This window comes from Natator depressus, chromosome 6 (genome assembly GCF_965152275.1).
Source record: "Natator depressus isolate rNatDep1 chromosome 6, rNatDep2.hap1, whole genome shotgun sequence".
In the NCBI taxonomy this organism is placed as follows: Eukaryota; Metazoa; Chordata; order Testudines; family Cheloniidae; genus Natator; species Natator depressus.
In genome coordinates, this window is record NC_134239.1 from 121,690,459 (window position 1) to 121,707,668 (window position 17,210).

At 39.6% G+C, this 17,210-nt stretch overlaps 1 protein-coding gene across 1 annotated transcript in view; it reads right to left on the reverse strand.

Moving 5' to 3' along the window:
- Positions 1–3,275: 3,275 nt before the first annotated feature.
- The window catches only part of PELI2 (pellino E3 ubiquitin protein ligase family member 2), a 121,960-nt gene continuing 108,025 nt past the window's right edge, over positions 3,276–17,210 (reverse strand). Inside the window, exons 3-6 of the mRNA XM_074957209.1 lie at positions 16,864–16,965; positions 7,326–7,523; positions 6,365–6,553; positions 3,276–3,942 (exon numbers count right to left, since the gene is read on the reverse strand). Coding sequence (XP_074813310.1) covers positions 3,376–3,942; positions 6,365–6,553; positions 7,326–7,523; positions 16,864–16,965 — 1,056 coding nt within the window. The 3' untranslated portion in view covers positions 3,276–3,375. The remainder of the gene's footprint in view (positions 3,943–6,364; positions 6,554–7,325; positions 7,524–16,863; positions 16,966–17,210) is intronic.

The window sequence follows — 17,210 nt, forward strand, 5'->3', positions numbered from 1 at the left end:
TCCAAAAAACTGCCAGAAAAAAGGAGAATGTGAGAGCTGCAGCATACAAGAACTGACAAGCAGAGACTTAAAAAAAAAAAAAAAAAAAAAGACTAGAAAAATACTTTGAGTAGAGTTGTGCTTCAAACAGCTTTGACTCATTCAAATGAAACTGATGGAGTAACTGGTAAAAATATTACTTATGGAATACATTATTGCTGACTTTTGTTCAGGGATATGCAAAAGCACTGACAGGTCTGATGGAATGGTCATTTAAATCATGAAATAAAAGAACGTTTGTTTTCTGTCTAAAGATGACCTTTCTGCAAATTCCTTTGTATGTATGTATAAGAGAGACAGACAGAACAAATTTCATTAATTCACAAAACCTGATTTTCCCCCAATTTCATTCCAGAGCAATGAAAGGGGATTGGGGAGTAGGGGGTGCGGGAGAGAAAAAGACTCCCTCTGATTCTAACTACTGGTCCGTGGGAGAGTACCGGGATTCATACAAATGAACTTCTAGAAGTTGGTTTCACTGGTAAGACACTATTTCCCTTCTTGCAGCATTTCTTGTGCTAATCCAAGCCTGATGGGAATACAAGAGTTTGGACATAGTCTTTCAAGTGATACCTCTGCAACTGAAAATCACAGGCCTGAAACTCCACAGTCTTGCATTCTAAGTAGTCATTTACACCATGGCAAGGTGAGTGTGCAAAACTGTAGCATTTTACACCCACTTTGTACAGGTGTCCGTGATTGGGCAAGATGGGGGGACATCAGCTCCCACATCTAGATTATAATGGCGAAAGAGGAACATAAAGAGGCTTGGTATGGAGGTGCCTTAGAGCTTTTATGACTACAGGCCATTAACTCTCATGGGGAGACTACACTTGCAGTTTGCCAAAATAGTTACTATATCAGGGATGTGAAGCATATTATAGTCCTGTGAGTGCAAAAGGTCTCAAAATCTAGGGCTCTGACTACCACTTTTAAGGCCTACTGACAAGCATTAAATCTTGTGACCTTGAGACAACAATGTACATTTCCCGAAAGTTTGATTTCGTGGCCTCTCTCATGACAAAAGCTCTCTAGCTAACAGACACAGTTCAACAGAACAGGGTGGAGTCTGCCTCTCACAGATGAGGTATATGCTAAGTAGAACAAATGCTGCAGAATGCATGTGGAACCTGAGGAATTTATACTGAAGACAGCTAGAGAAGAGACAGGGACACCCTTATGTTTATGCCACAAACCCTGGCAGAGAAATGAAGGCTCACAGCATCTTTTTCTGTCTGGTTGGGTTGTCCTTCTTGGTGGAACAGTAACCACAAGGCTGCCTTGTGGAAGGACTTGGAACATGGAACCACAAAAGGATCTCACTGAAAAGGCACTAGGAAGAAGTGTATAGTTCTAGACTAACAAGATTTGTCCCCTTTCCAAACAGTGAGTGGGACAAGCAAACTGTACAATTTGGGATTTGTACAGGGAATGCTGCAGAATGAACACTACCTTTTACGGCAAAACGAAAATAAAGTTTAACAACAGAAGTAAAGCTATTTTCAAATTATTAAAATGCCAAACTTTTTTACACAGCAAAATTATATTAAACAGCAGCAGACGAAATAATATGTCCCACCACCATAGGCAAGGGACATTTTAAATGTTTATAAGGTTAACTATAAAACAATTTGACAACCAAAATATGAACAGGCCAATTCAAGTATATACACAATATATTAAAATCATATAAATTATATATTTATACAAAGGGCACAAATATAGCAAATTTCAAGTGATATAGTAATCACTTTAACAGAACTGAGTTTTGAATAATCAGTTTCACCTTTTAATGATTTTCTCCCAAAGTCTTTCAACCTGGATAGATTGATACCTCAGATACCTAGATTACAGAAAGCAAGGATCAAGAATTATTATTATTCTCAACCAAATGAAGCTGGCAGAGCAGGATGGTAGATCTCTCATGAAATTCTGATTTATTTAGCTAGTAAACACCTATTTGTTCTCTTAAAACTCAGGAATTTCATTTTATCTACTGCAGATGAACAATATACTCTGTTGCCTGTATTTAATGATTACATCTGAATTCTGTTTGATTTGCAAACATTTTAAAGAAAAATAGATTCCAGCACTTCTCAAAAATGCAAGAAAAGATGGCAGTAAGTGTAATAAAAACTACAGTTAAATTATGGAAGGATGCTCTCCTCACAGCATTTTGGCTTGTATCATGTAAGTGAGCTGAAAAAAAACCCAGTAGCTTATTTTTAATCACTTTTTGATTTCAAAAGAAGACAGCATGGCCCCAATCCAGTCAAGCACTTAAGTCCCACTGAAGTCAAAAGAGCTAATGATGTGCTTAAAGTTAAGCATGTGCTTAGAATGCCTTGCTGGATTTAGGTTTATGTGCATACATTCTGTATAACAGCACCTAAACCTATTTTCTATTGCTGCAGTGCTATCCCTTCATTAATGCAATTCTTAAAAGGGTTGCTACATCTTAATTAACCCAGTAGTTCCAGGCATGCAAGGTGAGCAGCAAGGGCAAGCCACATTAAGCAGAAAGAAAGCAAAGGCAGGACTACAAATATACAGAAATTCTCTCTTTAAAAAGGTACAAACAACTTTACATGTGTAAAAGTAATTCAATTTCACAAAATGCAGGTTAAAAAAAAAAAAATCAACCATATACTGTATTTCATGAACACTGGATATCCACCTCACTGAAAGGAAATCAAAGCAAACAGGAACTCTCCAGTTTCAAGTAATCGTTGATGCCTTTTTGGCCAACTGCATTATACCGTGACAGGTGATTTAACAGCATTTATATGCTACAATTTATGCAGCTAACCTTTCATCTATGATCCAAATTGACAGTTGTGTCTAGTTAACATTCACCTATGTTTGCCCACACATTCCATATTAGCTCTTTGAGAAACTATTCAAGTTAATTATATTGCAAATTAAAGAAATTACATTCTGTATGTTCCTTCTAGATTTGAAAAAAATAGGTTTTTAAAGGCTTGTCAAAGTTTTGAAGGAAAAAATTTTCCATTAAAAAATCCAAGATTAAAAAAAATCATTGACTTTTCCCCCCCCCCGATCAAGGGTGCTAATAGAAAGATTATTACAAACATACTACAATTTGATCAAGAAGACTTCATGAATATGCCGCTGATGAGCATGCAACACCACTGATATCTGTCAAGTTCCAGGTATCAATGTATCCCCATTTCATCCCTCATCAGGCCCCTCCCCCCTCCCCCGCACCTCCCCAGTAATAACAGTATTATAAAAAGGAAAAATCTAGAGTTAGTGGCAAAATCTTCACAGTAAATTGTTAAAGAAAATGTTATTGTGGTCATTTGTAAAATGGCATCAGTCAATTGGACCCTGAAAAATTAGTTTGACGCAGTTGTGTTCCCCAGTCAGCTGTGCTGCACAAAAGGGGCAGGAAGCATGAAATGCATGAGTACCATGAGGCAGTGGGATTTGAGACCAGTATTTTGCAGATTTCTCAGAGCACACATGTCCACAAGGGGTGAAAGCATAAGTTGGAGGACCAGCATCCACATAAAACCCTGCCTCGCAACCAAGCCAAAGAGGCACATAGGGACCAACGGTTCTGCACATAGGACACTCGCGCTCATTGGCTTCTGTGTCACTGCGATGTCCCCAATTGTGATAGCCATGAACGTGACCACAGCTAAGGTAAGCCCAAGGCTGTTTCTCTTCTACCACATCTTTACGGTTAATGCTGGGAAACGCTAAAGTATTCAGCCCAACAGGACACTGTGGCCTAGCGGCATTTATCTCCTGTCGCAAAGCTTCTATGTGTTTCTGAGTCGGTGTGTGAAACAGACCATCTGCTGTTCTCCACAGAAGAGTGGCTCCACACAGGTCAATGAGAGAGCCATCTTGTAGGACGTTGGTCTCATTTTCTACCTAGAGGTAGAACACAAACATAAATTTGAGATGGATCTTTTACAGACAATTTAGCTAATTCTGTGAATGACTCCTCTTCCTCAACACATACCACTCACTCCCATAATTCTCTAGTAAAATTCTCAGAATGTTTACAAATAACCTCTCTGGAATTTATTCTCTTCTTCCCCCTCACCCTTTTGATGTGGGGGTCTCTCTCCTACCTGCCATGTCTCTTTCTCTCTGATCTTCTAGTATGGATCTTCCCTGGGTCTCTCTCGCCTTCCTAGCTTGGATTTTCTCTATGGTTGTCTGTTTTACTTACAAACAGTTTTGACAGGATTTAGAGAGTTCCCGCTCCTTCATTCTGAGATGTGTACCAGATAGTGAGCTGTATCACTCCTTTGGAGCTTTCTGTTGCATTTTGCTTCCTTTGTTTGGGCGGGCAAGTGACATGTTATATTGCAGATACCATGCTAGCCAAATTCACAAATACTTTTGTAAGTTTAATGCTAAAGCATAAAAGTAACTGACAGCTAAATCTTAGTCCCCAATTTTCAGAAGTGATGAGCACCTATTACTCATATTGACAGGTTTCAGAGTAGCAGCCGTGTCAGTCTGTATTCTCAAAAAGAAAAGGAGTACTTGTGGCACCTTAGAGACTAACAAATTTATTTGAGCATAAGCTTTAGTGAGCTACAACTCACTTCATCGGATGGAAGCTGAAGGGACTCAGCTCTTCTGAAAAATCAGGCTCAGTGTATAAACAGGCATTGTGTACAAACTACAGCATAAGATTTACTGTCTAAAAATTCTCATTTTCTCTTCTGAATGAAAGCAGGTGATTATGCAACATTTTGAGAGACTATACTAAACAAAACAACAGCTTCAGTGCAGCTTTCTCTAATTTGTTTTAATGTCACAAACATATAGGCAACTTGCACTGTTGGTACCACCATTGAAATGATGAATGCATGTTAAAATGTGTGTGGGACATTAACTGAACAGACTTCTCAGGAGTGAGAAGTGTATAATTAACCAGCATCAGCTTTACATGTTGCTAAGGGGTGGAACATCCAATACTGTCATATCAAATAAATATCCTGGATATTAAACAGAGCACTTCAATAAGTGTGGCTGGCAGGAGGAACGACCACACTTGATATATTAATTTAGCCCAAATTTGTGGATTAAGAACAGTAAATCATCCCTATAAAAAAACCTAGATAATGATACAATAATCTATTGATAAAAGGTAATTTACAGCAAGTGCTACAGGTACGAAGTTCAGTGATCAGAACAGAAGCTCATCAAATGAAGAGTCAGAAAATTCTTTACAAACAGAAAAGGGAAAGGTTTCTTGGTATCATGGACTGAACACATTGCAAACTTTGTGGATTCATTTTTATGAACCCACTCAAAGAACATTGCTCACAGCTGTACTAACCAGTATGCCATGTCATTTTATTTACAATAAGAAGGCAAGTTGTTCTGGCTGTGGGAGAGGAGACTTACTTATTCTAGAGCTGCTTTTTCTCAGCAGCACTAAAGGTGTTTGACTAGGATTGTACACTGTTAGCAACTAGAATTAAATAAGTCAAGAGGTGGGAATACCTGGGGGAACAAGTGCCTTCTGAGAAGGGAAGGACTCCTGCTTCTAAAAGCTGCAGTCCTAAGCAACCCAGACAGGGAGCATCAGTCCTCTCCCCCAGATATCAACAACAGTCAGGGATGGAGGGAAGGGAGGGAAAGGGTGCAGAAAAGGACCCTCTTGAGCCCTAGAGTTTGGAGGCGCAGGAGGAGTGTGGCCACAGAGTGGGGAGGAGGGGAAGAATGGGTTGCCCAGCAAGAAAAAATGCGAGGCTGAAAATGGATGAGTGGGGGCTGGAAAATTATTACCTACACTTCCCCCAATCCTCAGAGTCTAACAGCTTGACGGTTGAACAGTTACATCTCACCGCTAATTAGAAAAAAGGAAGGAAGAGATGGATGAGGAGCAGGGAAGGAGAGCATTATAGCAAAAAAACCAGAATACAGAGGTTGAGATGTGCAAAGCTGTTCCCCGCATAGGCCTGGTGGTAGTACGGGGACCCTGCTTTCTTTCCCTCTCCCTGCTAGTGGCAGATCAAAGGGCAGCCAGGCCTCTTGGGGGTCTTTAGGCAACTGCAGGAGGAGCAGTGGAGCTCGCTTCTCAGGACTGACTCAGTAACCTGCTCAGATCTCCCATAAGGGACCCTCCCCGGCTCTTCTATCTTTGAGTGGGGTGTTTGCGTATGTTCTCTCCATGATCCCCTGCCCCAGTGCTAGGTGTGACAATGCTCAGACACAATACTGTACTTCCTGTACCCCACACCTCTAATATCACAGTTCTCAGTGCCAGGAAAAAGAGGTTTTCCTATGTTAGTAGTACATTGGTTTTGAATAACTTGCACTTTCAACTTACTAGCTTCCCCCTTTGTTGAGCAGATCTGGTTTCTCGTAGAGTATATACATCACCACAAACTGAAATTTCCCGCCACACTCCGGGTTTAGACTCCTCGGTAAACCCTCCTTTTGGATGCATGACCAGAACTCCATTGGTCGTTAATCCGTCCATGTGCCCATCGGGATTTTTCCATTTTGCTGCTTTTTCCTAGATGTAACACCATAACAATGGGAAAGAAGGCAGCCTTTTACTTTCAAAGCCTCAAGTAGGATCAGCACTCCAGTATATTTCACCAGCACAGTTAGTGTTTATAAGGGTAAAGAACACTGTTGGTGAATGCAAGGCTCGTGGGTGATATTTTCAAAGCAGCAAGAGATTTAGCTGCACATTTTTAACCAGTATTTAAACTTTTGCAGAAAATTGTTACTTCTAACTCAATAAACCAAACGTCACACATGAGATGCTTGTGCAATCCCTGTGTTGGCTTTACAGACACATCGGCTAACACTTAAATCATGAAGATGCTGTTAACCATTGCAGTTTATATAGTCTTTACTGTGGCTTGTACTGGGTGGTGGTTATATCTTTCCTTGGAAGCTAGTACTCATCTAGCTAAAACAATCCCACTGTAAGTTTAATTAATGGTGAATGCCTAGTCAGAACTCATGTCGTGCCCTGAAGAGCCAATCTTTTCAACAACAAAAAAGAGGCCACATAATTTAGACTCTGATATTAAAGATAGGTAGAAGCCACTGTGAAGAGTTCACAAAATGGCAATAAATTTCACTAATAAATTTGAAGTTCCCATAAATTTTCGAATAATAGAATTTCTGAGGTTTTAATAAACCTAGGCACCAAAGTCAATGGCAATATACAGAATTTGTAATGAGCAAATTCTTATGACTCATTTTTTTTAAAAAAGCACATGGCATACAGGCTATTTTTGCTTGTGCATAACATAGCTATCAATAGTACTTACTCCAAGAAATATGTTTTTAGAAGAGTCAAATCCTGCTGCAAAAATCCTTGCTGTATACGGTGCATTCCTATCGCAGACAATCCTGCATGCAAACCTGGATATGGTGCTTTGTGTGATCTGAGTTTCATCATTGTTTTGACTGCCAGAAATTGTATCTGTTACTACAAAGTCTATAGGGCTTTCCGTTGATCTCCCAACCTGCAAAAATTCAAAATGCACTTGATATACAGCTCTCTAAATATACCTCACAGAAACATCAATGCTACCATCTTGACAAAGTTAATTTTGATCATATCAATTAACTACACTCTGCCAACCACCTGTCTGGAAGGTGAAATTCCTGCTCTGGACTGTCATATTTTCACATATTTGCCCTTGGCAAATATTCACCATTTTCATAGCAAGACAGCTTTTCATTTGATAAAGCTGCTATGGCTGCGTATGTAACGGCAAATCTGGAGCATATTAATTTTATTTAAAGGGGGGGCGTATTTTAGTTAGAAGTGTGAAAATGTTGGTTACTGCTGTATTTCGTACCCCCTTCTCTGCAAATAAATACTATACTCCTACATTCAGAGAAATAAAAGTTAAAGAACTTTCTACTGTCATTTTAAAATTGCCATGAAATTAAAGCATGTTTTTAAACCAAAACAGCAGCTTTTAAAACCTATTCTTAACAGAAAATGAGAGTGTCTAATTCATATTTTAGACATTATTGCATTTTGTAATTCTTATATATAAGATTCTCAGGACAGGATACTCATTTCGCCAGATGTTCTGGAGCCACCCATGCATTTATAAAAGACATTTTAAACACCACTTTTTGTATTAAGCACTTACTCTGAGAAAAATAAAGAAGCTGAGATAAGGAAACTCTCTCATAAAAAGTCCTAAGCATTTAAACCTTCCCCCCCACATCTATAAAACAAGGAACAACTGTCCATTTGGAATCGCAAATTATAAAATGGACAAATGGATCTGACTATCTAACAAAGGTGCAGACACAACACTGAGCTGGTACTAATACTTCTCTATGCAAGTAATGTTGTTACATCATGCTGGACAGTAATCAGGCAGTTATAGGTTAGAAACAAAAAATGTAATTTAAAGTACTTCTGAACAGATGCCTTTTGACCTGCTGCTAATCAAAAGGAAATGATAAATATTTTGTATGCCAATGTAGTTTAATTCCAAGAATCCTCATTTATATGTAAACTAATAACTTCTCAATGAAGATCCTTAAAAAGTTTAGTGAGGAGGTTACAATCTGTGTAGCTTACTTGCACTTCAAAGGCCCGCAATGGGAACACACATATGGATCCATCATGTGCAGAAACATCTCTGCAGGTAAACCAGAGCCAATCTCTAAAACTTCCCCCCTATAAATCCACTCTGTCTATACAAAGAAGAAAAACTCTCCAAGAAATAAGCAAATATATGACACTGTTAATATTCACCCTATCAAATGAATCTGTAGCAATGATACAAAAAGCAAGCCCATTTGTAAAAAACCCTGCTTACTGTAGAACAGGGGTGGCCAACCTGAGCCTGAGAAGGAGCCAGAATTTACCAATGTACATTGCCAAAGAGCCACGGTAATACGTCAGCAGCCCCCCATCAGCTCCCCCACCCCACTCCCAGCGCTTCCCACATACCAGCAGCCCTGCCGATCAGCAGCTCCCCCCCTGCCCCGCACCTCTCGATCAGCTGTTTTGTGGCGAGCAGGAGCAAGGGCATTGCAGGCTTAGGGGAGGCGGTGGGGGCAGGGCCTGTGGCAGAGCCAGGGGTTGAGCCATGAGCACCCCCCGGCACATTGGAAAGTTGGCGCCTGTAGCTCCAGCCCCGGAGTTGGTGCCTAGACAAGCAGCCGCATATTAACTTCTGAAGAGCCGCATGTGGCTCCAGAGCCACAGGTCGGCCACCCCTGCTCTAGGGCATCAAACTATGCAGCAAACCAACAAATACATGCTGAACCTGACATTTTAACACATTAATATAAAAGCAAGCAAGGATTTTCCCTGCCCCTGTTCCAGATTGCTTTTAGAATTTAGTAAATTTTTTAAAGCAAAAACACACAGAAATAATGAAAGTACTAATCAGTCTAACCAAAACTATTCACTTCAACTTTTCAGAGAATGTAAGATTTTTAATAGAATGCACAAAATAGATACAGTAAAAATTAGGTACACAAAGTTGGATGTGTCACAGTTTGTGCTGCTTAAAAAAACATCAAACTAAAAATATTATAGAATGCTCCATTAACTAACTGTACCTCCTTGAAATCCTATTTCCAATGGACTTGTATTTATCTCCCTATGGAATTCCTGTTAAAAGGTACCATGGTTGCACAGTAGCAACAGCTCAGTCAAATTCCTGCAGGACTTTAGAAAGTGTTACACACAGCATTGTTTACCTTGTGGTTATTTGATTCTGTGGCAGGTTGATATGGTTTTTTTATTGACATCAAAGCATTACTTATACACTGGTCAGAATACGCAGCTGGCTTCCAGCTGTTGTACAGATTGCCTCTAATAGTAAAGGCGTGTTAGGGAATCCTTAACTGCTCTGCGTTTCAGAATCTGTTCCACCTTAATTCAAACCATAACAATGTGAGGGTCACCTCAGCCATGCTGAAGATAATTAGCTTTATTTTGCTTTAATATGAAGAAATTCAGTCTCAGTAATCTGCATATAAAGGTTAAACTTGGTCCTGATTCGATGGCAGCCTTTGACAGATTTCCCAACAAACTTTTAGCACATGTTGAAGGCTCAGAAGTTCTTAGATTGTGCCTTTTCTTATCAATGGCATGAGTATTGTAGTCATCATGACACTCTAGTCTATGATTTTGCACAGTGATGCAGAGATCAGTCAAACGCTATACAATGTAACACACTTATAGATCTTCTTAAAGGGACATCAGACACTACTGTCTAAGTTGTGTGCTTACTACAAGTGTTCCCCACTGTATTTATTCCAGCTCTTAAACTTCTAACTCTGGATTGCTATTAGAACTTTTAAGGTGGTTACAACAAAAACAACAACAGAAGAATTGTCCTATTGGCCTTGAAAGCATGACATAACTCTTGGTTTTCTGCACAGCCATATCAAATGACCTGGCAACAGGGAATCTCAACTGTTTTAGACACTAGCATTAAGATCTATAGGCTTGAAGCTTTTATTTCTTGTGCCTGTTGGGTTTAGACATTTCTGAAATGAGAGGAAATATTTAGGGTTTTTTTTTTAAAAAGTGGCACAAGATAAAGATAATCCTGAGATTAATAAATTTTCATTGATAAACATATACTTGTACTAAACTTATATTTTGATATTCCATTCTCTTTGTAAAAAGACTTATGTAGAATTACTTCTGTGTAACATAATGCCACATATTAAATGCAGTAAAGCCATTTAAAAAAATCTCTCAACATTTAAAAAAGTAAATTTAGCATTTGCTAGAGACACTAAATTCACACAGGACTATGATAATTTAAAACAGCAGTATACTATCCCTATGGATGTGGCAGGAACTACTTTCACGAGAGAAAGCTATCCGGTTTCCATGCCAATTCAAATCTTTTGCCTTTGAGACCATCAAAAAAAACCAAAAAAACATTAATCAGTATCAATTGTAATGATTTTGGCCACATGGGCACTTATCCATTAGGAGGTAAATTGACCATTAAGTCATTTGACATTAGAGTCAGAGGACAATTACTCTGAACCTACACTAGATTTGAACTACCAATTTAGAGGTGAACGGTTCTGGATTTCATTACCATTTCTCTGAAAGATTTAGTTCCCCCACGCAGTGTCTTTCTTTTGGAAGGTCATGCTACTCAGTATCAGTTTGCAGATTGTTGCTTAGATTTTGTTTTAATACTTTATGAGCTCTTATTTAGAGAGCTATAAGATGTAGTTTGGGACACATACATCAAACATGCTAGGGGCTACAAACACTGATGTACAGTAATGCTGAAGTACTCCTGAAAGTCAATCATAACTTTTCCAATCATAATCTGTCAGACAGCCTCACTGCCCACGACTTGTTATTAAAAGCTATAAGTAGTCACCCACTCATTGATCACTCATGTCTATTGTCAAAGAACACTACTTAAGATCACTCTTTGAAGATGGTGGCCAAATTTTCTGATGATGTAAACAAGTGTAGACCCATTGACTTTAATGGAATTTCACTCCATGACAACGGAAGAGAATTTGACCCTACTACTTTAAACAGAATATCGGAAGTATTGCTCTACTCTAAAAAATAAAGCCTTCATTCTCAAATACATTCAGGGTCATCATTCCTTTATAGTACGTGTGACGTTATTGACATGAACTGTGACCGTATAGATCATTGTTGCAACCAGGGTCCTATGGTTGCACCAGGTCTTGTACAGAGGAGGCCAAGTGGGGTGTCTATGGAAAGGTTGTCATTTGCTGGGTTTGATTATGCTGTACGTATGTATGTATCATTTTTGTATTTGAAGTTATGAATATTGGCTACGTACTTGTATCTCGATGTGTTTGATTCTAAGCAGCCTCAGCGAAGCATTTGGTCAGCTTCTTGAGAAAGGACTATTCTCAGTAAGTGCCCAATCAAGAAACACTTAACTGACAATGGACTGTGGGAGACGCCAGTCCACATCTGAGCTTTCCTGGGAACGTTCAAACTAACATGTGAACAATGGCGTCAGCCTGCAAAAAGCTTAATCATTCGTGGACATGTGACTTGCCCAGGTGCCTACAAACTCCGTCATGTTGCATGTTGTGCCACCCACAAGAGAGAATATAAAAGGCCCTGGAAGCCTCTCCATTTTGTCTTCACCTGGCTCAAGAGATGGCCTCTCCACCCCCAAGAGATGCCTGAAAGAAACTGGAACAAAGGACAGTAACTACAGGGGTGTGAGTGATTGCTGGACCCAGACTAGGAGGGAGTCCAGTCTGTGAAAGAAGCTTACTGGAACATCTCTGGGGCTGAGATTTCATCCGTAATCAGTTTCTTAATACATTAGGCTTATACTTGCATGTTTTGTTTTATTTTGCTTGGTAACTTACTTTGTTCGGTCTGTTATTACTTGGAACCACTTAAATCCTACTTTTTATACTTAATAAAATCACTTTTTGGTTATTAATTAACCGAGAGTAAGTAATTAATACCTGGGAGAGCAAACAGCTGTGTATCTCTATCAGTGTTACAGAGGGCAGACAATTTATGAGTTTATCCTCTATAAGCTTTATACAGAGTAAAACAGATTTATTTGGGGTTTGGATCCCATTGGGAGTTGGGTGTCTGGGTGCCGGAGACAGGAGCACTTAAGCTGTTTTCAGTTAAGTCTGCAGCTTTGGGGCGCATGGTTCAACCATGGGTCTGTGTTGGAGCAGACACGTGTGTCTGGCTCAACAACGCAGGGTTCTGGAGGCCCAAACTCGCAGAGAAAACAGGCTCAGAAGTAGTCTCAGCACATCAGGTGATAGTCCCAAGGGGATCTCTGTGACTGAACTCGTCACAGAGGGGACAGCAGGCTCTGCGCAAGGTTGCCACTGTGAGGCAAATCCTCAGCCAAAGCAGGGCTGCTCACTCAGCTGCCTCTCCAATGGATCCGGACCTCAACATTGGGCCCCTGACCCGCGAGCCTCCCTAGCTGCACCCTCCACACCAGCTGAGTCAGCTGCATGACCTGCAGCTGGCCTGTCTCTGAATTGTGCCTAGGAAATAGCTGTGCATGCTCGTGCTCCATACCCTTCACTTCCTCACCCCCGTGTCCTGCCCCGACACCAAGTAGCAGCACCTCTTACCACCCGTGGAGGGTGATAAAAACACACCTATTCAGTGATGATTCCTCATTTGGAGATGTTAGGATATAGATATTCAGGCCTGTCTGTAAAGGCCTGTACTCTAAGAATTTAGGTGTATTCTTATCACTTGGCTAGTTATAGAGGTATAAAAGAAAGAATCAAAATGACCGTCTGCCAGTGTAAGGTCCTTCTCTTACTGTGACAGTCTGACGCCCTGTTCTTAGGCTAAGGCCTTTGGCTAAGCAGCAGAGGCAGCCATAAGCTGGGAAGCGACCGGTCATCTCCTCACATTCCAAACTAGTCACATTGAAATAAGGTGCTATTGGGCTGTTAGGATACAATCCTGTCCTGATAGTGCCTATCACCTCCAGAGAAAGGGAAGTGCCTAGAAAACGGAAAAGGAAACTTTGTTTGATAGCATCCTGTCTGGCAAGAACTCACTTATCAATAGCTGGGATGTGAAATCCTCATTTCTCTGTTTGTTCTACCACTGTAGTCCCCATTGTTTGTCTGTATAATCTCTGTCTGGTTCTGTGATTGTTTCTGTCTGCTGTATAATTAATTTTGCTGGGTGTAAACTAATTAAGGTGGTGGGATATAATTGGTTAAATAATCATGTTACAATGTGTTCGGATTGGTTAGTTAAATTTTAGGAAAATGATTGGTTAAGGTATAGCTAAGCAGAACTCAAGTTTTACTGTATAGTCTGCAGTCAATCAGGAAGTGAGTGGGTGGGTGGGGGGAAATGGGAACAGGGAATGGGGGTGGGGAAACTGGAATCATGTTTAGCTAAAGGGGGAAATGGGAACAGGGACACAGGTAAGCCTCTGTGGTGTCAGAGCTGGGAAGGGGGACACTAAGGAAGGAAACTGGAATCATGCTTGCTGGAAGTTCACCCCAATAAACATCGAATTGTTTGCACCTTTGGACTTCAGGTATTGTTGCTCTCTGTTCGTGCGAGAAGGACCAGGGAAGTAAGTGGGTGAAGGAATAAGCCCCCTAACAGGAGACTGATCAGTTAGCCAGCATTTAATCCATTTAATGAATTCCAGGTTAATTTTTTCTCTCTCTAGTTTTTTGATCAAAATGTTGCGTGGTACCAAGTCAGATGCTCTACAGAAGACTAAGTATATTATGTCAACACTATTACATTTATCAACCAAACTTGTAATCTCATCAAAAAAAGATAACAGGTTCGTTTGACAGATTCCCCTGGGAGAACTTTACATGGAGCAAGAATAGAAAATGATTGGAGCAGAGGGTATTTACATTTGGATAGTTAGGCCATTTCCTCTCCTCTTCTGTCAACTGAAAGAAAACCAAGTGCTGGACGCTTTTAAGTGCTACAGACTGAAGAAAGGTGTTTAATAACTCAAAGTAGGATGGATTTAATTACTGTTAAGATGAACGTGTGTGGCCTTGACAAGAAAAGATTGTGCAAGTTTTTTTCCTCAGCCTAGTGACCCTAACTATGTACAGAAATTGTGTCAAGCAATTAAAAATAGTAATTAATCACACTGTTAAGAATGGAATACTACTTACATAAATATTTTTGGATGTTTTCCACATTTTCAAATACGTTGATTTCAATTACAACACAGAATACAAAGTGTACAGTGCTCACTGTACATTTATTTTTTATTATAAATATTTGCATTGTAAAAAACAGAAGAAACGGTATTTTTCAATTCACCTCATACAAGTATGGTAGTGCAATCTCTATCTTGAAAGTTGAACTTGCAAATATAGAATTATGTACAAAAAATAACTACATTCAAAAATAAAACAATGTAAAAGTTTAGAGCCTATAAGTCCACTCATTCCTACTTCTTGTTCAGCCAATCGCTCAGATAAACAAGTTTGTTTACATTTGCAGGAGATAATGCTGCCTGCTTCTTGTTTACGTCACTTGAAAGCGACAGCAGGCATCCACATGACACTGTTGTAGCTGGCGTTGCAAGATATTTACGTGCCAGATGCACTAAAGATTCATACGTCCCTTCATGCTTCAACCACCATTCTAGAGGACGAGTCCATGCTGATGATGGATTCTGCTTGATAACGATCTAAAGCAGTGCAGACCAACGCATGTTCATTTTCATCATCTGAGTCAGATGCCACCAGCAGAAGGTTGATTTTCGTTTTTGGTGGTTCGGGTTCTGTAGTTTCCGCATTGGAGTGTTGCTCTTTTAAGACTTCTGAAAGCATGCTCCACACCTCATCCCAATCAGATTTTGGAAGGCACTTCAGATGCTTAAATCTTGGGTCGAGTGCTGTAGCTATCTTTAGAAATCTCACATTGGTACCTTCTTTGCGTTTTGTCAAATCTGCAGTGAAAGTGTTCTTAAAATGAACAACATGTGCTGGGTCATCATCCGAGACTGCTATAACATGAAATATATGGCAGAATGCAGGTAAAACACAGAGCAGGAGATACACAATTCTCCCCCAAGGAGTTCAGTCACAAATTTAATTAACACATTTTTTTTTTAAAACGAGCATCATCAGCATGGAAGCATATCCTCTGGAATGGTGGCAAAAGCATAAAGGGATATAGGAATGTTTAGCAGATCTGGCATGTAAATACCTGGCAACGCCGGCTACTAAAGTGCCATGAGAACGTCTGTTCTCACTTTCAGGTGACATTGTAAATAAGAAGCGGGCAGCATTATCTCCCGTAAATGTAAACAAACTTGTTTCTCTTAATAATTGGTTGAACGAGAAGTAGGACTGAGTGGACTTGTAGGCTCTAAAGTTTTACATTGTTTTGTTTTTGAGTGCAGTTATCTACATTTGTAAGTTGCACTTTCATGATAAAGAGATTGCACTATGGTACTTGTATGAGATGAACTGAAAAATACTATTTCTTTTGTTTATCATTTTTACAGGGCAAATATTTGTAATAAAAATAATACAAAGTGAGCAGTGTAAACTCTGTATTCTGTGTTGTAACTGAAATCAATATATTTGAAAATGTAGAAACACATCCAAAATATTTAATACATTTCAACTGGAATTCTATTGTTTAACAGTGCGATGAAATCTGCACTTAAATCATGATTAAAAAAATTAATCGCAATATTCATGTGAGTTAACTGCAATTAATCAACAGCCCTAATAATGACATTAAAAAATAACCTACGTTAAGAGAATGTTACCGTTGCAAAGTCAAGCACTCAAAAGTTACACAATGCCAGAAATAAGGCTTCCTGTGCATCCTCAATTCAGTGTCCTTGTTTATATGCATAATGATGCAATCTGTAATTACAAGATCACATATCATTTTTTCCATAGGACCCCTGCCTCCTTGAAGGCATAGTTCTCATCCCTGGCTCCCATCCATGTTCCTATTCCTTGCCCCACTGTCTTCTGCCCCCATTTTGTTCCTGCCTCTCCCTTCCTTCTCCCATCTCCTGCTCCCAACTACTCCCTTTCTACTCCAACCCCTCTAACTCTGGTTGTATTTTGGGCCTTAGTGTTTCTCAATGCTCCCAAATACATTGCATGTGCCATTTTTACAGCTGCTATGATACCCGTATTGAAAACAAACAGTGGTGGAAAGGGGTAAGGATGTTACTGGCTCTGGTTAAAAAAGATTTCCTGTTCAATAGGAAGAGAAACTCTAAATATGGCCATGAGAATTCTACAGCACAAAGGTAACACTTAAGAAAGAGTACAAGTGGGATTGGTTGCAGAGGCTGTATACCAAGTATACTATTTTAATAAGCAGAGTCTTACCTGAAACATATCTGTATCTTTATCATGTGTATACTCCACTACAACTGTCTGGTTTCTGGATAACGTATAAGAGATACTGTGCTGACCTTTACAGCTGATGGCCTGTTGAATAAGAGAACAAAAAGATATTTCCATTTCACATAAGTTTACTGTTAAACATTATAATCAGACTCATTTCACTAAATAAACACCTGACAATAATCCAGAAAAAAGAACAGTGTACTACAACATTCTATTACAAAGCTGAGTAAATCGACACACAAACAAAACCCCTTAGTTCTTACAATGGCTTTTCAGATTCAAGAACTGTATCTGTTTGCTCCCTATGTATTTTAGGACTACAAGCG